Raw genomic sequence first — 23,255 nt, forward strand, 5'->3', positions numbered from 1 at the left:
TGTTGATCTGACCCCCCCATGCCACAGCGCCAGCGCTCGCCCAGCAGTCTGCTGTCACCCAGGCGGATGCGTGCACGTGACCTCACTTCTCGCCCTCAGGGCGTCTTACTGACGTTAGATCATATCAGATCCAGTGTTTCTGTCAGTGAATCAGATACAGAATCAAGCACTCAACATTTTCAGTTACAGGAAGAGATGTATTCATAGGTGAATGATAAAAAAGAACAATTGATAGATGGCAGTACAGAAGGCAGGATTTGCAAAACATGTGCAAAACATATCCAGCAGATAAAAAGCACTGTTTCGCGTGCATGGTTTAAGGATCAACATACAACGCACAATATAACGCTGAATAGTGCGTCACCATCTCCTGTGCATGATATCAACTGCAAACATACATAACTTGAAGATGATGAAGTTTGTCACTGAAACTACACAATCCTGATAATTTCATGAACAATTACATGAACAATTAATTATTTTTTTCTGACAACGTCCTTAATATACAGTGACACTTCCTTATATGTAGTTGACCAGATTCCCAAGCATATATCTAAATGACGCAGCGGTTGCGCAAAGACCCGCCCGGCAGCACTGTATAATGCAATTTATTTGTGCGAGTATTCTTTGTGTTGAATTACTCATGACAAAATTGTAAAAGTAAAGTATGTATATCCAGAAAATAAGCAAGCATCACGCTCAAACACTAGTTCTTTCTTTCAATGATTGTATTATTATTAATATTATTTATTATTATATTTTCACAATCTGATACACAGTTACACAGACCACTTTCTAATGTTTTGATAATTTGCGCGACAGATGTATGCATACGACGGTATAGAGTTTCAAACTAGTGTATTTAAGAAGAAGAGGATCAGGTAATATAATTGTGAAAATAATAATAATACTTGGTATACTGTTATTACTTGGTAATAACAGTGCTGCCGGGCGGGTCTTTGCGCATTTAGATATATGTGATTCCAAAGGGCTCTATACTAGGGCCCTTCCTGTTTCGTCCTATACCAAACCTCTTCAATAGCCGATCTACAAATCACAAAGCATGAGTCACAAAACATTGTGTTGCGGCATGTTGTGAGCTTGTAGATCTGCTATTTCCCTGAATGAATTCCGCTCAGAATAGGTTCTGTGTGTCTAAATTGCATTACAAGTTTCGCAGCACGCTGCCGCATCTACCCTTAAAGCATACTAAAGAGAAGCTACTGAAGCCATTAATTTCTATTTTCAGAATGCCAATTACACTGCACTGCAGCAGCTTTGGATATTGAACCGGCTGAAGTGAAACTGTTGTAATACATTTATTATCTATTTCAACCTGGTGAGGAGGGTAGAATCTCACTGCTGGAATTCCATCTAAAGTGATTGCCTGCTGAAAATGTAATTCACTGATTTAGTATTAATCAATACGTTCCCAGAATCTATTACCCCTGTGCAACCTTCATGTTAATATTGAAGTAAAATGCTCAGATAGAACTCTAACTCTTAATTTGGCCTCCCATGAAGTAGTGTTTTAGGTTCAACTCCGTTTTGTAACAAGGCCATCGTGACCCGTACTTAATGGAGATTCATATTCCAGTGCCATTCTTTCTGTGATCGTCTATTAAGAATTATGTTATATTTGATAATTATTACTCAGCTCTCCCATAAAAACATGTGAATGAACCAACAGCATGCTAAATGCACTGTACTGTGTACTGGATGATAAAGTAAGGCCTGATTTTGGGCTAGTATGTTAGAGGTCCTTCAAATGTTTTTTCATGGGGGGGATATAACTCCTGATGGACTTATAATATTCATTAATCACTCGTCTCATTGGCCAGGCTTTGATTTGCCACTGAGACAGATGAAGATGAACTCAGCAATATATTTCTCATCATAACACAGCCCTCACATAAATATTAATAGCATATTTTCAGCTGGTGGGCATGAATCATTTTTGTAGACAGGGAATTTTAAGAGCTATCCATGCGTATCCGAGAACAGTACATAAGCAAGCGGCTGTGATAAACAACACGCTTTAAGGGAACAGTCAAGGGGGGGGGGGGGGGGGGGGGAGCTAGAACCAAACAGGAGGCGTTGGGAAAAAATACATTTACTACTACTTACTTCAGGCAAACTTCTTGTGATGCATTTTTTTTCCCCCATTTAAGCTCGGAGCTTGTAAATGTAAATATATTCTGGGGACTAGCGATTATTGTCACTGAGCCTAAGTTTTGAATATATGGCAGCTCGCAGATTGAATGCCTGGGGCTCAATCGCTGAACCTTGTGTAGATTGTATCAATTACATTTTGTGTTTGAGGGACAGATAGCATTGCTGCAGGTGAATGGAGATTACAGACCTAAAGACTGCAGCTGAGCAGCATGATGCAAGCTTGACATGCAGGCAGTGTTGATTTCGTCGACTAAAACTAGGATACAATTTACAATTTAGGCATTTAGCAGACGCTCTTAATCCAGAGCGACTTACATTAAGCAAGAACAAAAGCATGGGAATACATCACATAAAGACATTTATCATGAAACATGCGTAGCTAAGAAAGTAACAGTGGAATATCTATAATGAAACTATACATATAAGCTATACATCTATACTACTAGGAAAAGGATGAAAAGTGTTCGTCGACTACGTTTTTTCACTGAGGAAAACTAAATGGAAACTAAATGAAAACTAAGCTATGATGACTAAATATATTGACAATTTCATCAACATATAAAAACTAGACTAAAATGTTAGTAAGGGACTAGTGGACAAGAGATCCAGTACAAGTCATTTTACAATAATTGGTTGCATGCTGAAAATAGCCGATCTACAAGCTCAAAACGCGACAACACGTCGCAGCGTGACTAAAATGTGACTAAAAATTAAAATGAATTCTCCATTCGTTGTCAATGGGAATTTAATGTTTGTGTAGGACAAAAATCTACACTAATAGCTGAATATAGGAGGGGCTAGCAACCCACAAAAACAAAATCTAATAGTTTTTTCAAGGAAAAGTGTTGCCACGGACACATCTGTGCATTTACACGTGGTTGACCCCTCGGTTTCTGTACAGTATGTGCAGGACAGGTGTATGAGCATCACTACAGGGCGCTGTTGTTGACCCCTTGGTTCGGTGTCCATTTTTTGATTTTAGCTTTAGTCATAGTCTCTTGAATAGTTTTCATTTAGTTTTAGTCACATTTTAGTCACCTGGAATGTTTTACGGTTAGTCTAGTTTTAGTCGACTAAATATCATAATTTCAGTCAACTAAATCTACAGTTAATTTAGTCGACTAAAATGTATTTTGGCGGTGCCTTGATGCCGTCGTAACTGATTTTACACAAAATGGCTGCCGATCTACAAACTCACAGCTTGTGAGCTTGTAGATCAGCTATTTTCAGCATGCAACCAAGTGTAAAATGACTTGTATATTATATATACAATATAAATACTGGATCTCTTGTCCACTAGTCCCTTCCTGACGTTATAGTTTTTATTTGTTGATGAAATTGTCAAGTTAGTTAGTTTTAGTTAGTTTCAGTTAATTTAGTTTCCATTTAGTTTTTGTCAGTGAAAAAACTGCAATTTCTTTTGTCTCAGTATTAGTGGACAAAATCAACAGCGCCATGGTTCCTGTGTGTGCAGGTGTACGACCATCACTACAAGGCAGTGTTGGACGGGACGGAGACGGACAGCGTCCTGGAAATTGACCCCGCCCACCGCATCGAGATCTTCAGAATGGGGAACGGAAGTGACGAGGTACTGGAGGTCCACGACTTCAAAAATGTAAGTTCAACAAAAGACAAAGTGTGACGTATTCACTCACTGGAAAGATTATATATATGAATGATCACATGACTTCTTTCCCCTATGGCTTTGTTCACAGTCAGACTTCAGGTACTGATTTGTTTCTCATGTCTGATATTTAGGACTGATTGTTATTTGCACATGAACGACTGAGTCGGATTTGTTCATACATCAACGTCACAACTGCATTGGTTGCTATAGTAACAACACGATGGCATATCATATGCATGAGTCTCGTACGATGGGTGTCACTCGTGAAAATGAATAAATACAGCATCCTCACGACGCGTTTCTGCTATTTTTGGCAAGTGACACCATAGTATAAGTAGTATACTATGGTATAAATAGTATAACTCAGGCTTCAGTGTCCGAATCATGTCATTTTTGCCACACTGCATGCCACAAGGCACCTTGACTGTCTTCTGAAATCACTGTATAGTACAATACAGAGCTTATGACATTATGACAGTAACATTCTGTCCATCTCACCCCTCTCTCTCTCCATTTCTCTCTGTCTCAGTGTATGTCTCAACTGCCTATAACATTGCACATTGATATGTGCTCATGCGCCATGGCACGCGCATGCATGCACACACACACACACACACACCCCCCCCCCTATTGGCTTGCTCTCCTTCTGTCAGTGAGGCGAATCAACCAGGGAGATTTACTTGATCCTATAGCCTGCACCAAGAGACTGATTAACAATTGAGGGAGCACTCTAATTCAAATCCTATTGGAATAGGAAAAAGAACAAGAATAAACTACATTTTTCATACTGAATATAGTGTGTGTGTGTGTGTGTGTGTGTGTGTGTGTGTGTGTGTGTGTGTGTGTGTGTGTGTGTGTGTGTGTGTGTGTGTGTGTGTGTGTGTGTGTGTGTGTGTGTGTGTGTGTGAAAAGGGATGCTGCGTGTCATTACACTCGCTAAAGCCACCTCTAAAACAATCTCCACAGAGCCCAAGGGCTGAGCAAGAAATTGAAAATTGGGGGATTATGCCATTAGGAGAACAGACCACAGGCAGAATCCTCTCACCATTGTTTCAGGCTAATACCAGGCACTTTTCTGAAAGGGATGGACGGACAAAGAACTGATAAGAATTCCTCAGAGACGACCAGACAGAGTTACATTTTACATTAATTCTGGGCTCATAAAATATTCATAACATCTGAATGAGCACTTCATAACTGCTACATGGCACATTCATGGGAATTAACTTCAGACATTCATCTGAAAACTTTGTTGAATAAATTGACACTGTTCGACAGCTGTGCCTCAAATGACGCAAGTGTTGTATGAACACCTTAATGAGAGCTGACATAAGAATGGTTTCCTTATTCATGAAATGTGCCAGATAGCTGTAATGAAGCTCTGAGGCTGGAGTCCTTATCGTGTTTCCTTATACGAAACTAGTCCTGCCATTATTTGAATATAACAAGATATCGGTCCAACAATCTTGTTATGAGTCGCTCAGGGCCTGTCCATGAGGTAACCTGGGGTAGCCTCCTGTGAAATCTGATTAGCTAACCCCAGTTCTACAGATCTATAGATATCTAGTTATTTAACCTATTATAATGCCTGATGAAGGTCTGAATGACGGAAACATTGCTCAATAAAACTAATTCTAAGTGAAGACAGTGTGCGGGATCCTTTTTTCTCGTTCTCCAGTTCCAGTTATCTGACGCACCTGTCCACTGTAGGTGTTTCTTCTAACCTATTAGAACCTAAAATAGTTGCTTATAATAATAGTTGTATTGAAAACGTATTTAAGACACAGTTATGCGGCAGCTATTACGTAATGGAGTGTTGTACTGGTATGCTATGATATGCCATTGATAAAGCACTGGAAGTGCTAATAAGTCATTGCTGCTTGATCAGGTTTTCTGATCTCATTAACACCATAAAAAATTACATTCAGTAGATTTTCTGTGGTCTGGGGTTTTCTTGCTCAAACAAGTGCTCTGATTTGCCTGTGGACTGTGATGTAACAGTCCACAAATCCCATATATGACATAACAATTTGCCAGCAGATGTCACTGTTGAGGGATTTTGCCTGTTTTCATTGCAGCTCAAAAGGCTTCAGAATTGGTCAGGTTGTGTGGGTGTAATCGAGGTGATCAAGTGAATGTCATGAAATGTCTTCCCTATTCTCGTACATGGCTGCAATTTTCTGCAAAGAGTGAAAACAGGAGGGGGCCTAGTATAGAGCACTGGGGGACTCCGGTTAACTAACTTTAAGTGGTTAATAAAGGTGGCGGTGCATCTTTAATGTTTGTGTCCTCCAGACAGTGCCTGCGCTGACAGTCCCTCATAGTGTTCGGGGGATATGCTGCTCGTGTGACAATGATTAGAACAGCCTCCACTAACCTTTCTCTGAGATTGCAAGGTACTATAAGCCTCCAATCAAAACATTGCTCACAGACGTGTATACTGTCTGTAGACAGCCCACGGATTCCAGCGCCGTCTCTCAAGGCCTCATCCCGTTTCCATTCCTTATGTATGTAATGATGTGTCTTTTTTCATTTTCTGCTTGACCAACTTCAGTAATCATCACATCTCATCACAAGATTGTCCCATCCTCCTTGCGCCGTGGCTTGCCATTACAGTAGAGCCCAAATTAAACAGCGACTCATCACCATAAAGCCCGGCATAAACATTATGCTTTTGTGTTTGAGACTATTAGTGCCCCATCTTCTCCCCACAAATATGAGATTACATGCAGTGCTCTTTGACAGCCATGTCTTGAGCAAGCCAGTGTCTGCTTTTCAGAGTGGCAGAGGGGGGGGGGGGGTATTGCAGCACCTCGTATGGCCTAAATTATCCGATTTAAAAGAGATGTCATAGCAATCACCGTGTCAGTGTAATTAAATTAAGATGGAATCAAGTCCATTTTCATGCCGCCGCTTACACAATCTTCTCTTGATACAACATTAAAGTGTCTGTGGCAGATGTAGATCCCGCAGTCTTATTCTCATACAGTATTCTGAACGAGCCACTCCGTTCGGCAAAGGATAAATTGGATACAATCTGATCAGGCTCAGCCTTATATTCCAGCCGAACACCGTAGATTAACATAAGGTGGCGCCGGGAGAGAGAATTAACAGGTCTTTCTTGTCTGCCGCCGAGGCTCTCTCCGTGTCAGAGCGCAGAATGGGGAGCGAGTCCACATGGTGGGTGATCATCAGCTGAAGAGAGTGGCTCTCCTCACTTGACTGCACAGATTAAAAGAGTGACAGGGACCTATGACTGGCTAATTCAATGGGGGCACGCTCTGTAGAAAACACTTCATTCCCAACAATGCACTCGGCTCCTTTGTGAGATGTATCCCATAATGAAGTATTGTTCAGCCGCAGTGAAGCCCTCACAACGCTCAGCCCTGTCGCTTCCAGTAGCAATCGGCTGTGTCGCAATGGCTGAGCGAGCAGTCGTTGGTGTTGAACCACACAAACAACAACAACAACAGGAAAAGATCAGAGCACACCTCGCCAACTAGGTTTTCACTTTTAAACCAATTAAACCAAGCCAACTCCTTTTTTTCCCCTCAACCCCAAATGTCTTTGCTGAAAATAGTCAATCTACGGCCTGGGCCATGGCTCAGACCGTTCGACCCCCGATCCTGACGGCTTCCCCCCATCTTTCTCCCCATTTCCTGTCAGCCTAAAAAGGCGAAAGCCACAAAAAATTAAAAAATAAAAAATAAAGAAAATAGCCAATCTACAATCTCACAATGCAGTAGTTCGACTATCTTTGGATTTGCCAATTTTATTATGATGACATGCACAAATAGGGACGCAAGGGTTCTAGTTGGTTAGAGTTTTGATTATCAACCAAAAACAACACAGAGAGGGCAATTAATATATGATAGGCCTACGATCCGAATGTCTGATTAATTTCTTTCTCCTTTTTTTTGTTTCAAAAAGGGAATCACTGGGATCAGGTTTGCCAAACATCAGAGGTGCTACATCAAGACCCAAACCCGGAGTCTTCCTACAGTGACTGAGGTGGAGGCAGAGGACACACAGTTTCTGGTACAGTATGTCTCCTCAATAAGCTGTCTCTACCTCAGATGCTCGCCTGCGCCACAGAATTGCTCATGCATATAGTAGGCAGATATCAAGAGAAGAGCGATGTGAGCTCCACAAAAGAAATCCTCAGCCTGTCCATCTCCCCCGCCTCTCTCACTAGAAATATAAACTTGGGTTTGTAGTGCCTATGAATCCGCCAGAAAGCTGCCCACAGACCCGTAGCCCCTTTGTGGCTCACATCAAATGGTGTTTGCTGTCAATCTTGAGCCAATATTAATTTTTAATCATATCCTTCCAGAAACTCTACCCAAATACCCTTAAGGGGTAGAGAGGTCTGAGAGAGAGGTAAGCCATTAAAATTGTATTTAAAAAAAATACATTTAAAAAAGAGATGCTTTCGTCGTACATTTCGCTAGACTCCACTACAAGTTCAGCGGTTCATCTTTTTTCTCTGGGTCTTAAAACCGCACGTGAACTTCAGCAAGAGAGATGGAAGAAAATTCTATCAATCAAATATCCAATTTCCAGACACACTGCAATATGCTGAGTTGGCTATGTATTCAAAGAGAAAATCCTTCCCTGGAATGTTTCTGCTGCTACCGCATTCATTTACATTTCACAACGGCATAGAAGTAACCGGCAATATCTGACACTCTCTGTTCCCCGCTTTATTCTGAAACCTGTATAAACCCATTGTCTGTACGCTCTCTTAAATTCAAGCATCCTTATTTTACTTTTAAGAACACATGTTCTGGCTGAAAAACAGACTGCATCGGCCTTCTCTCATCTCCCTATTGTCTGATCCATGTTTACAGATACTAATTGCTCAGGCAGCACCATATGTCTCTACCATTTATGTTTTACTGTGGAACCTAATTGGCTTCATTCTCAGCTCTCAAATTAACTCATCTAAAGTCATAGAGAGGAGTGTGGTTATTTCAGAGAATTAAGCATAATAAAGCACATATTCATTCCCTAAACTCAATCCCTTGGAGTAAGACAACTATATATATATATGGACTTGTAATGTTATTGCTTGTGATGTCAATCATCTATGATGTCCAGACAGACACTCTTACAATGAACCCCTGCAGAGCCGCATCATAAAAACAATCTTGACTGTCTGTCGGACTATCTGTGTGTCCAGAGCTATTCTTACAAACCACTGACAGTGGCAAGTGTTTCTGCACAATGCCAGTACAGGCCACAGAATGAAGTCTGCACAGTATGTTTTATTATACTTAACCACCGGACGGCCAATGAGACTGTTAAAGTTACAGCTGTGACAGTCAAGCAAACTAGAGTGCCTACAATACATTGGACACGGGTGTAATACTACTTTTGATGATTGTCATATTACTCCATCCTATTCACACAGACAAAGAGGAGGGGAAAAAACTTGAATACTTTTCTCCAACAAGTGGTCAGTAGATGGCAGCTTGTCCTTGACACGACCTCCCGTCAGATTAGAGAGGCAGCCTGTGATCCATGTTGCATGAGAATCCTCCCACATGTTCCCCTGATGAAGCCCAGAGCAGGTCTCACCTCAGGTGGTGACCACATGAAGCTCACTGGGGTTAAAGCCAAGCACTAATGGTTCCTAGCTCAGCCATAGCCGTAGGCTTGGCTGACATGGGGCTCAGAGCAAGCGAGGCAGGCTATAAAGCAGAGGTGAAAAACAATGGGAAAAAACTGGAGGGAAAACTGCAAGTGGCTGATAAGGAAATAAAGCTCCCGGGGAGTAGAACCTGGTGACAAACATGAATTGTTTGCCAGCATTTCTTTCTTCATTTTCAATTTGTTCCCTCTATGAAACATCGGAGAAAGTAATCCCAGGGCTTTTCCCTCGCACCCCGCAACATTGTCAATGGATGACACTTGCTCCATTAAACACTCGTTTAATATGGATGACCAAAGCTTGCCTGCCAATCCAGAACCTCCCACACAGACAATAGGTGTAAACAGGAAAAACAATACACAGACAAACACAATGAAAAAAAGAAACGGAATAATGTGCATAGCTGTACTCAGTTTGTTTTGCTCCACTTTTACTCAGTGAAATCTGTTCCATTCTTTTGTGTATGTTCACACTGTGTCACACTGTGTAAGTAAGTTGTGTGTGCTGTGTGAGCTCAGATAAATACACCAGGGACTGGGCCCACAAGCCAAATTACCATCATTCACCAATGTCCAACACAAAAACAGTTTATGTCACAATATATAATGTAGCAAAAAGAAAAGAAAATGTAATGTATATTTTTTTGTTTGTCAACTGGTATTGGTTAGTCCCGATACTTGATTCTGATTGGCTGGTTACCGTTAACCCACACTGAACTGGGGAAGGGGAGCGCTTGATTGCCTTACAAACCCATGCCATGCAGGAGTCTAAGCACAGCCCGGCTCATATGACTGTGAATGTGTGAACGTAAAGACATCAAACGCTATTCTCCCGCCTACTTGCGGAGCAAAACAAGGAAGTGATGTGGCTCGCTCTGGTGGCGCAAAGCGTAGCTACTTTTGTGAATGTAATAGTTTTATTAGGTTAATATTGCTATATGTTTGTAACCGTTTTAGAAAAGCAATAAGCCACTCGAGGCCCCAGCTTACCGGGTATTTTACAATGGCTAGGAGGGTAGAAGACGTACGCCTTCCAGCCATTGTGAAATACCCGGTAACCTGCTTTACTTTACCAGCTCCCCCTAGCTCTCTACTTATTGCATACGTTTCTCAACTGTGAAGTCAATGTTGCATTTTGCAAGCCCTGTGTCGTGACCTCCGTTCACTTTTCAGGAAAGGCTCACAAGGTCCAATTAGAGAGCAGCGGATGTGTCGGATGAGTTTTATTTTAATTTCTGCTGTCTAGGGAATTGTAAACACTGCATACTACTACCGCCCACCCACCAGAGCAGTCTGTCCACCGAGTCATCATTAGAATAGTGTGATCTGGCCCGGGCTAGAAAAGTGAGAGAAAACTGTGTCAAAGGCTTGGATAAGCACAAAAACCACCCACGCCAGAGCACCGTCTTTGATCTGACGGAACGTGCCGAGTGTTGTGTTCTTTGACTGCTTTCTTCTCCGCAGGTTATCTATCGCCTTTATCCGCAAATGAAATTAGGCGAGGAGAGCGATTGTGTTGGAATATAAAGAAGAGTGACAGCAGTGAACAGGAGGATGGGAGCATGACCTAATATTAATGATCCCTGCTCCTACCATAGCCCCCAGGATTCTACATCAAGCTTTACTAATGTGCAATTAAGCTTTAGACTGGGAGAAAATCACCTTGTAAAAACATTTGTCAAAGTGAACTGCTTTCCTGCTCGGCTTTGCTAATTAACAAGGGAATGGGTAGAGGGCTTTGTTTGTTTATGCATTTACATATACATGAAGAAAATAAATATCTGCACTGTTGGGGGAAGGCATTACCAAACCCCCTTCATATATCTCTATTAGACAACAGTGACATGCGGTCGCTATCATTAAGCAATAATAGTTTACTTTACAGCTCATGAACTACAGTATCAACAAATTAAGCCTGGGTGCCAACTGAGGCGCTGTGGTTTGTTGGGGATAGAGGGAAACGCCAGGCTTTATTGTGTCTGTCATATTTAACGATATTGCTGCCACACTCGGAGCAATAAAGGCCACTGAAGTAATTTAAATTTCTAATCGTCACTGTCTGTGAATTTAAATGATGTGTAATAGGAAGGAGCAGCCCCGGAGGCATGCGAGGAAGGTGAAGACGAGAGAAAAGAGGAAGTCAGGGCAACAGGAGTCAATATTCAGGAAGTTGCCCCACTCCCCGCGGACAGGATGAGGCAATAGATAAAAGGATAGAGCTAGAGGTGGACAGGAGAGCAAACGCATGCCATACGAGGAGACTATACGCATGCAGCTTCAAACGGTTGTGTAGGCTCTGACATATATTATATAGCGCGTGTGCGTGTGTGTGTGTGTGTGTGTGTGTGTGTGTGTGTGTGTGTGTTTTTCTCTCTGGCAGGTGGGTGAGGAGACAGAGGTCATGAATGTGAAGGTGGAGGACTCCCAGGTGTGGATGCCTGCAGAGGAGCCCATTGCTAACCGAGCCTTCCTTCTCAACTCCAAGATCTGGGAGATGTGCCAGGAGCTGCCCATCCACTGGATCCACCCCTCCCCCATGGGAGGTAAGGGCACGGGGGCACCTTTGCCTCTAAACGCAGCCCATTAACACTCCCATCTCAAAAGACACACCCCGTACAGTAGGTCACAGAATGTCTGTAGAGACGATAGGATTGTACCGCCAAACAAAGAGACTGACTCATTTTCTAGCGGCTTAGAAGTTTAAAGTGAGGGATGGTCATCTGGAGAATGCCCTTTTAAAAGCATTTTTTCTCGAGGGACGTGCACAACAAACTCAAGGAAAATTGCCTATTGTCTGCAGTGTGCAGTGTGCACTGAGTCACAACTGCATTACTGTTGCTTGAAGGCAAATAAATGTTGCCTTTATTCTTCACCGGATGTTAGCAATTAACTTCAAGCAGCAAAGAAAAACAAGCCAACATCCTGACTGCATGCTTTGCCATTTGTATCACTAACAATGGAATCGCTGTTACAGCGCGGCGCAATGAATCACCATCTGCTGTCTCGCCTGTTTCTTCCTATTTATTTATTTTTTACTTTTTCTTTTTTTTCCATTGGCTCGCCTCTTAAGCCTGATTTATGCTTTGTTGTACGACTGTCGCTTATCGAAAATAGCTGACATGATCGGAAATGCACCGTGAGCTTACAGATCTGCCATTTTTCAATAATTTCTCTTACCTTTTCCTCCGTGTTTCGCTCTTGCTGCTGCTGCTGCCTGACATGGCTGAATCTCATCAATGTGTTCAGATGCCGAGTTCCATGATGTGGAAGACGTGGAGGACACACCTGACGCAGAGGTCGCAGGTCAGCGATTCACCCGCGAGGTCCAGGAGCATCAGCAGGTCAATGACTATGTAAGTGCCGTATAGGCCCATAGGCTGGGTGGTCCAGACATCTGTCAGCTCTCCTGAGGCATGGGAAATTAAAACAAAAAAATGATTTGTATTTCTGAGTGAGGGTGAACCTCCCCGTTTGTGATTCATTGAACAGTTCATTTGGACAGAGTGGTCAGAGTGCTGTAGGGCCGCAACTAGAGATTATTCCATCAATAATTATTTTGATTAATTGAAAAATTGAGAAGAGTTTTGAGATTCTTCCTTTTTCAATCAACAAGAAATGCTTGTAATTGATTTTGTAACTGATGAACCACTTAAGGCAGGGTAAGTGATTTCCTTTGGTTATAATAAGTGTAAAATAGGTCTATATTCTGATGGTACTCATTGCTATATAATAGTATAGAGTGTTTGTTCATTAACAGGTGTCGCCATGCATGTCTCTCTTCTCTTTATTAAACAGAAAATACATTTCCAGGTCAGGATACCAATTTTATCCAATCAGGATATAGAGAACCCAGTTCAGGATACAGATTAAACAAGTGGAATTGGAAGTGATGACACAAATGAATGACTATGAGCAGACACAATTGGAACTGGGAATTGGAAATGGGTTCTCCTCCTGACTGGCTGAAAATGTATTCTCTGTTTTTTAAAGAGCTGGAGAGACATCAGAATGTACTAACCTGGACAAAGCTACTTTTAGTTTTTTGTGTTGCTTTTTGATATTCTTAGTGAAGAGTTGATCATTTATAAATTATGGATAAGGGGTACAGGGACAGATGGGACTTTGGGGGAGGGGACAGAATAAATGATGGACTTCGTCTCAAGTCTCAACTCTTCCGATTATCGTTTATTTATCTTTTATAATCGATTAAAATCGATTTGCTTGATTAACCGCGTCACCCTGTACAGCAGAACCACTCAGACACTATATTCAGTCCCTCCTTCCATGGGCTATATAAGGCTGTACTTCAGAGCGCAGACCCTCTCTGCATATAAATCGCTCACTAATAGATGTTAAAACAGACTTGGTGCACCAGAGGGCATAGCAATTGCTCTATATATCTCTAAGTAAGGCCAGTGCATTGAAGACTCCCTTAATGTCTCTCGGTTAATTGAGAGGAATATCCAGCTTTCAAAGGCAGCAAACTTCTCCCTGTATGGCTTCCGTTAAGAATATCTTCTTCTCACTTTGTTTCTGAAGCAGCAGCCACTGCACAAGGGCCGACTCCCAAGGTCACTCATTACTGAATAGATATGCCGAAGTTATTAATTTAGCATTAATTATGAAAGAATATAAGAAAGAATGGTCCTGCAAAATTACACATTTTGGAGCGCTGCGCGTAAAACTCAATACTGTACATTTAATTATCCTTGACTCGAAGAAAAGATCACATGCAGACACTGCATACACTGAACATTATGCAGTCACACAACCGTGCAAGCACGCCGCATGCACGCACACACAAACACACTGCCTCATTCAACACAGACAATGTCGGGGCTGTCTCAGTGGCCACTAAAGCTAAATTTGAGGATAATGAGCTGAGCTCTGTCTTCTCCGTAGAGCTGTACAGAAACCGTGAGAGACACACAGTGGAATGAGACGCCCTATAATATTATTAACATTTATCAGGCCAGTCCCAGAAACACCCCGCTGCACTCAACAACAGCACCCACGATACACGTCTTTCTCCCTCATCTTCTGTGGCTTGGCTGCTTGCGCCCGCTATGCAATTAAAACATACCAGGGGGATGAGAAACTGTTGAGGCTTTTGAAATGGTCCACCTTTATCAACTGAGTAATGCATACCCGCCGCAGCGCAATGAAAGACCACATCCAGACAGTGTTTGTGGGCCTGGCGATAACAAAAGCCTTTGTGACCAAGCCGAGGGGAAGAAGGCAGCGGACTGGAATTGGTAGGCGCAACCCTCGCCCATGCCAGTGGGATGCCACATGTATTATCCCAGACATTATTATTCCGGAGGTGCAACAGCAACTCGTTGCAAACAGGTGCGCACCCACCCACATACATCGAAATGTGTGAGTGCACAAATGCAAAAGATAGACCCACCTGGACCCTTGCAGTCACGGATGCGAGTCTATTTCTTTTTACTTTTACTATACCGTTTCTCTTTATCTCAAAATATTTACATCTCTTTCTTTTTTATATAAAATGTTATCCTGGGATTTTGTAAATCATTTTTTACCTGGTGCCAATTTCCTAAGCTATCCTGGGCGCTACTCTCCCTCTGTCAACTGGGGAGAGCCATAATCTGAGCTCATGCTTCCTTCAATGCATGAGGAGTGAGCAGGCCGCTTCTTATCGCCTGGCAGGAGGGAGTTTCCCCGGTAAAGGACGTAGCGCGTGGAGGGAACACGTTATTCCAACCAGTTCCTTTCCCCTCCATCAGGCTGACCAGGAGTAGGCTGTATAGAGACCAAGATCACTGCCTACTTTTTGTGAGGGTACCTACCTAGCAGTGATGTAAAGTAACTAAGTACTGTACTTAAGTACAATTTTGAGGTATTTGTACTTTACTTGAGTATTTCCTTTGAGTATTGAGTATTTATTTTACTTCTACTCCACTACATCTCGGAACCAACATTTTTACTTTTACTCCACTACAATTATTTGAAAACTTTAGTTACTAGTTACTTTGGAGATTTTAATTTTGATTAGAAAACATATTAACTACTTCAACCCTACACATTTCGGCCATTTGAAAATAGCAGAACTACAAACTCATAATGTCTCACCGCGATGCATTGTGACCTTGTAGATCTGCTGTTTTCAATAGATTTTGTACACATTTTGAACTTGTACTTTTAGTACTTTAAGTACATTTTGATGCCGATACTTTTGTACTTTTTCAATTCCATACTTTTACTTGTAACAAAGTAGTTATAAATTGCAGTATTGGTACTTTTACTTAAGTAAACCAATTGAGTACTTTTTCCACCACTGCTACCTAGTACCTACGCTAGCACACACACACACACACACACACACAAACATCTCTCTGATGTGTCGTGGTCTTTCATCCACCTTCTATAGGTGACCTGAATCCCATCACTGAGCTGCCTCTTTCCATACTGCACTCTTCTCTCGCTATTTTTTTTTTTTTTCGTTAGGCAGAATAATCATTAGCGTCCTTGTGACAGAGGTTGGCAGATATATGGGGGTGACCTTTAGCCGTAGCTGCCACACTTGTAGCCTGGTGTGTAGCAGAGCCAGCCCTGGATTTCTCCAACTGAATAACTATCACCCCCGCAATTAAGGGTGGGCTTCCAATATGATTGGACCATGCTTCAGCCTTCAGCATATAGGCAATAGGCATGCACACGCGCACACACACATAAACAGAGTTTTGGTGTGCATAACTTGTGTTTTATAGTAGGTCTTACAAATGCGGTTGCGTATCGAAAAATGGCGATCGACAAGCTGACAATGTGTGTCGCCCAGCGATGCGTTGTGAGCAAAGCAATCCAGAGATTTCACACATTTATAGTAGTAGTACATAGTTCCAACAGTGTTGTGTAGGCTCTGACATATATTATATAGCGCGTGTGCGTGTGTGTGTGTGTGTGTGTGTGTGTGTGTGTGTTTTTCTCTCTGGCAGGTGGGGGGGGGGGGGGTCGAGGGGATCAAGGCAGAAAAAATATATAGTTTCAGCTAGTAAGTAAAGGGGTTTCGGATATTGTAGCCTTTGCTACAAAACGTACAACTTTTTACCACAACTAAAAGTTTTTTACAAGGTCCAAAAAAAACCATTTACACATAGTACCCGAGATATATATATATATAAATAAATGAAGGTGCATGAGCATAGCCACCGATGTGTTCTGTGCACTATATATTTAAAGATGGAGTGCCATAGTTTTGTACTTTTTCTGTTTTGTTTGTGTCTATGGAGTTAACATTACTCTAATAGACCCCCAGGTGTGATTATAATATTCAAATATGTCTTCCCTGTGCATTTTTGGTTTCTACTTGAAAGGCCCAATTGAAATACACCACTTTAGTGACACACTAAATAGTTGAGGAGCTTAGGGAGAGATAAGGGTTCGCACTAATTCGTCTAAAAGCCAATTTTTGCACTGATGTAGCTAGGGCGTCCAAGCGGTGACCTTCGAGGAGTGATTTTCGTGCAAAACTAATGCTTGGAATGGATTCAGAATCATGAAAACCCGTTTGACACGTCACATGCTACTTAAAGCATAATGAAATTTAGAAATATTTTCCTTATAGGTTGTTAATGGTGACCATATGGATTTGGCTGCTATGGCGACATCGAAGGTCGCCGGCTCGGGCGCCCTAGCTAAATCATTAGAGCACGCCCTGTGCTACATCTGTTAAAAATGTGGCGCTTTTAGACGAATTAGCTCGAAATATTCCTAAACTCCTCCACTAAAAATCATCCCCTCCCCTAACCCCTCCCCCATTATCATACAATAACAGTTGTTGTGGGTGTTGCTTCAGTTCAGGTGAAAACTGGAACTGAATTGGTGGGTGTGGCCACATAAAAACATAATTTATACACTTTCTGTACGCTTTTTTGAGATGTGTGTGTTTTTGCCCAAATACAACGAGACTGATGGGGGGTGTGAGGTCAGGAGGTAACAGGGGGTGCACGGCAAAAAGGTTTGGGGAACGCTGAACAAAAACAGTCATGTGAAGGAGAGGTCAAAGTTGAACGAAAGTTGAGCTATATGGTAGAAGTAGGTCAACAATGAATACAGTACGGTATGTGGATTCATATATTTTTGAGTGCCCCCCCCCCCCCCCCACACCAAATGACCAGAACTTAATATTCCCCAAAACTAGACCTCCCACCACGGGACTCAGGCAATCAATTAATACTTTGCAACCACTATATTAATGGCAAGTATTTCCGACAGCTTTAGGTCCAAAGATCTGAACAAACCCTTTGAAGGACCTATAACATAAACTTGGACATTGTGGTACTGCAGCTAAAACAGCTTCAGAAGCAAAAAAGAAATGCCATGGACTGGTTATATGAAGCCCAACACACACCGGATGCGCTACGACACGGCACAGGCGTTGAAAAATAGAACAGTGGCGTATCGGAGCGTCAGGCGAGGCGTGAACGTGCGTCGGACACCGCCGGTGTGTGATAGGTTCATTGAAAATAATGGAGGCGGCTGTTTTGACGCGCGGCGTTCGCAGACGGTGTGTGCAAGGCTTCAGAGTGGTGATTGAGGCTCAAACCATTACAAATAAGTTTCAGGGACATAGACAATATATTAAATTTTAAAAACTGTTTTGCAACAGCCTTTCATACACTATGCCACTGTGTGTGTGTGACGTGTGTGTGTGTGTGTGTGTGTGTGTGTGTGTGTGTGTGTGTGTGTGTGTGTGTGTGTGTGTGTGTGTGTGTGTGTGTGTATGTGTATGTGTGTGTGTGTGTGTGTGTGTGTGTGTGCGTGTGCGTGTGTGCGTGCCCCTGGGGAGCACACAGCGGAATATGAGACATCTTGTCTCTGGCGGTTTAATTTGATATCAGAGAGGACGTGATGAGCTCGGCTATGAGATTTAATAACATATCCCGGCATGTGCTTCAAGCCCATGAAGAGTGGCAATCAGTGTGTGTGAAATAGCACCAACAACTGTGGAAATTAAAGGAGTCATGCTTTGATTCGCTACATCTTATTGAATGACTGACAAAGTTTTCTACTTGACAGACTGATTCATATCGTAGGCCTCTTAATATGAATGAAGGTGTGTGTGTGTGTGTGTGTGTGTGTGTGTGTGTGTGTGTGTGTGTGTGTGTGTGTGTGTGTGTGTGTGTGTGTATGTGTCTGAGGTTGTGCATGTCTGTGTAATGACATCAGATGCAGCAAGGGAGTAATGACTTTTACTCTTCATTAATGCTGCATGTTTGTGACTGACTAAGATTTCCCAAGGTGCACCATTCTTATCACCACAGCATCCCACCTAAGGCGGGAACTCAAAGCTAGAGTGATTAATATGTGCCCTCTGTTTTAAAAGGATAGCTTTGATTAATTGTCTCTGAGGTTCAATAGCACCTATTGGCTATTTGTTTTGATAAATGCAACATCATTTGAATAAAATATTTTCTTCATTTTCCGGGCTAGTGCTCATGATCTTGTAGCGTCACACTTTGGGCTGTGAGAAGCAGATAAGATTAGCATTGGTCCATTGACAGCCTTTGTGTTCTTTCCATAATAGATTGTTGCCTGGAAGCTGATGACCCTAAACTCAACTAAAATAATAAATCATTAATTGCCTACCTGACTTTGTCAGAGCAATAAATCAAGCACACCTTACACATCATCTTTTTCTCCTTCTCTATGTGTTGTCCCCTGTGTTACCGGCATGTAATTTAACTCCATTCATCATCGTTCTGAACAGTTGGGATGGGACTTGTGAATTGAGTCCTACTACTGCGTTTTTTCGTGAGACATTCTGTTTTGGTTTAAGAAGTTATGGTGAGATACCAGCCACAAAGGAAAATGTACAGATCTGTACTAGTCTGCACCACTACATTTGATGTAAATACTGGTTCAACTTTTCATTGACTGGCTCACTGTACTGTACCTAAAAGGAGTAGCTGGCTCAGTACCCTTGGCGCCTTAAAGGGACACTTTTTGCAAAAAAACATATGTTGAAAAAATATTTGAAGGTTTTCAGAAAACTTGTGTTTACAATACGGTGCTGAATTGTCTACGGAGGATTCGTTTATATTACTGCAGGAGATTGAAATGTGGGCAAACACGCACCGAAGGCAGCCGCTGCCTCCTCAACTAGTGGGGCGAGTTAAGTGGCACTTCTCTGAACCCTATTTGGAGTTGCTCTTGATCAAAAGGCATGACACTCGGCGCCCACGGGTCTAGAGAGGGCATGAACCGACCAGCACAATGGAAAAAGCCAAGGGCCATTAATTCTACCCAATTTACCTTTCGTTTGGGTTTCATTTGGCCCCTCTATAAATTCAGAGGCAGCCAGTGAGAGGAGCAAATGAAAGGATTCTTGTTAGGCGATCATTACTCCGCTAATTGCTTTAGGAATGTGCCATCCACTTAAAGTCAAGGTCAGAGGCAGGGCGCTGCAACGTAGCCAGCTCTAATCTGAATGCTCCAATGGAGGAGGGGCAACCATTTTGGCACAGAGTGCGGGCCGTGACCGAGGGAGTCAGAGAGGTCAGAGATGAAAGAAACGGTGTAATTATGCTGGTAACCACCAGCGTTGGAGAGTCCCTTTGATTGAAGATGGCCCTGGTGGTGGAGCTAGGATCACTGGGTCAGAGAATGGAACACCGAGCAGCCAGGACTAAAGTGCTATACCTCTGTCGTGATGGAAAGGTCAAGGGCATATCATCATCCTTGGAGCTTAAATCTAGGTGTCCCAATTTCACCAACATCACGTTCCCTTTGTCACACAGCCATCAAGTATGGCACAACTTGTGCGTGATACATAAATTCTAATATTTTTGGACATTTTACCCTCCTTGCCTACAAAAGCAGGAATAGGGCTGTCACAATTCTGAAAAATTACTGTATAGCTATACAAAGAAGTGTTTGACATATATTATTTTAAAATCCTATAATCTTATACTAAAGAAAGGAGAAATGCAGAAATGGCTGATCTACACACGTAGTCACTGACATGTTGCGTAAGCTTAGTTTTATTCAATTCTATAAGTACAGTAGAACTGCAATTAAACGATTATGTAATAATTGTGACAGGCCATTGAGCATCAATTCACACAATCAAATCCACTGTCCTGTCCACGGACAGGGATTTGTCACAGCTCTCTAAATTGCAGTGGTGTAAGTGTTGTAAGTAACTAAGTACTTTTAATTAAGTACTGTACGTAAGTACAATTTTGAGGTATTTGTACTTTACTTGAGTATTTTCAATTTCCAGTACTTCTACTTCACTACATCACAGAGCAACAATGTGTACTTTTACTCCTCTACAATTATTACAAAACTTTGAAAACTCCGGGTAAGACAAGCGCAATACACACATCCTTCTCTCAGAAATATCACTTATATCGACCTCTGAAGTAACCTTGTGTTTGTCATTCCTAGGCTCTGTATGACAATTTAAATGGAAATGGAACGCTGGGCTCTGAGGCATGTGTAACATTGAATGTGGAACTTGGAACGCTCCACTCTAGCCGTGGAACTTGGAATGCTACACTCTAGAGGTGGAACTTGGAACGCTCCACTCTAGCCGTTGAACTTGGAACGCTCCACTGTAGAGAGACAGTTGGAACACTCCGCCATAGAAACCCCCCCCCAGAGTGTGAACAGAATAAAGGAAGTTAAAATACCTACCTTATAGACTGAGCGTCGCAGTCCTGCCCCCTCGAGAGACCCGGAAAATAAATCCCCGTTCATTTTCCTATAGACTTTTCAGAAAGTATTTATTTAAAGACGTTTACGCCACGGACAAAGCCAACTCTTGTCGTGACCAATCATGACAACAAACACAATTTTTCGGGCCAAACAAAGAATTAGAAAGTAGAAAAAACCAGCAGTTCACAACACTTTTTTTCTTTTTTTTTTCTTCTTTGTAATTATTTGTTTGGTCCAAAATATTGTGTGTGTTGTCATGATTTGTCACGACAAGAGTTGGCTTCGTACGACGCTTAAAAGGTCTTTAAATAAATACGTTTTGAAAAGCCTATGGAGAAAATTAATGGAGAATCATTTCCTGGGCCACTCTTCGTTCTGAAAGGGGGAGGGACTGCGACGCTCTAGGCTAAAGGACGACCCTTACCTCGGGAAGGGTCGTGCAGAAGACAGAAGACTAGAACGACAGAAGAAACCACTCTACCCCCCCCCCCCCCCCCCCCCCCCCCCCTTGAAAGAATAGAAAGTGCTATTTTGATTTACTGTCTGAATGAAGAGACTGAAATCTGTTAAATAAAGAAACCTAAGGTTTTCAATACTGAGCATTGACTCCTGGGTCGTTGGTTTGGTATCAGTCACCACAGTACTTTTACTTAAGTAAAACAATTGAGTACTTTTTCCACCACTGCTAAATTGTGACCCCGATCTCCTTTTTAGAGAGACGTTGGAATCGAGCTGGATAACCGTCTGGACGAGAACGGCTATTGCTGCCAGTACTGTCGCCGTGGTTACCGCTACTGCAGACGATACCACGAGCCCCTGGGAGGGTTCAACCCATGGCCGTACTACTATCAAGGGGGACGGGTCATCTGTCAGATCGTCATGCCTTGCAACTGGTGGATCGCCCGTATGCTGGGGAGGATCTGAGTTGGAAATGTGTGTGATCTGTATGGCATATATTAAGGTCATTTTCGGTGCTATTCTCTCACGGTCAGTATTGCCAAAATAATCCATTGGCCATTTATTATCCAACGATCATATCTAGGGCTGGGCAATATGGAAAATAATTATGAATATATGAAGTTCACCTGAAGACCTTCCAATAGTGTTAAATACCACAATGTCTGTAATTGTGGATCTGTGGATCATGATTCAAAATATTACGAAATAATCCCAAGACATGATCACACAATGATAAGACAATAAGCGATAAATACTGACACATTACCCGGCCGGCTGGCCCGAAGCACACCAAATGTTTGTTTTCTCAACAGCCTGAATCAATTTGGGAATTGTGCTTTTTTGTTGAAAATGCTAGTGCATTTTAAAAACATGTATTTGTTCAGTGTCATCCTGTGCACTGAAGTGCAGTTGTGTTTTAAAAATCAGTGCGTTTATATAAATATTCGGCCCTGCATTTGTTTTCCTTTTATCTTGATTTATTTTTGAGTATTTTGTATTCTGTACTGTATATACACTACAAGAATTGTAAAACTTCAACTATAATTATTGCATATGCTAGACATTTAATTAATAAATATATATCATCTCTGTTTTCAATACCAAGTCGAGTCAACAAGTTACAATCAAACAAGATGCACAATGCTGCCTCTTCTCCTTGAATTAGCGCTACAATTAGTTTCTGTAGTTTTTGTTGTTTTGCATTGTTTCATAGCAAGCTTTAAGATGTGTTCAAAATCACTAGTGCCCCAGTTTAAACAGCCATATCTCTGAGAAACTTCCAGCATTTTCAGCAAGGCTGACACAACCTTCCGCAACCAAGACTCAATTTTCACATAACTATAACAAAGTGGAGGGCTGGAGGCATTAAAAAAGCTGTATCTGTATTTGTTTCCCAAGATTTGTGAAAGTTCTGTGTTTCCTTAAATCCCAAATAGTTTCCTGGTGCATGTCAAATCAGCTGCCGCAGGGAAGCAGGGAAACACCTGCAAGGATATGAATTTGGTGCAATGCTGTCAGACATCTGTCATGCTTCCCTTGTAACCATGAACATTTGAATTCAATTAAATGGTATGTCCAAATGTCCTGACTACTAGAATCAGCAACTTACTATTGTTTCCATTTCCTCACCTACATGCCTTCTATATATAAGGCCCAG

General features: G+C 42.0%; 1 protein-coding gene across 1 annotated transcript in view; it reads left to right on the forward strand.

The window, feature by feature from the left end:
* Positions 1-23,178, forward strand: part of tnmd (tenomodulin) — a 54,294-nt gene extending 31,116 nt beyond the window's left edge. Inside the window, exons 3-7 of the mRNA XM_080774763.1 lie at positions 3,650-3,790; positions 7,733-7,840; positions 11,835-11,997; positions 12,701-12,807; positions 21,854-23,178. Of these exons, the coding sequence (XP_080630889.1) occupies positions 3,650-3,790; positions 7,733-7,840; positions 11,835-11,997; positions 12,701-12,807; positions 21,854-22,063 (729 nt within the window). The 3' untranslated portion in view covers positions 22,064-23,178. The remainder of the gene's footprint in view (positions 1-3,649; positions 3,791-7,732; positions 7,841-11,834; positions 11,998-12,700; positions 12,808-21,853) is intronic.
* Positions 23,179-23,255: the final 77 nt, after the last annotated feature.

This window comes from Protomyctophum bolini (genome assembly GCF_963924005.1).
Source record: "Protomyctophum bolini genome assembly, chromosome: 10".
In the NCBI taxonomy this organism is placed as follows: domain Eukaryota; kingdom Metazoa; phylum Chordata; class Actinopteri; order Myctophiformes; family Myctophidae; genus Protomyctophum; species Protomyctophum bolini.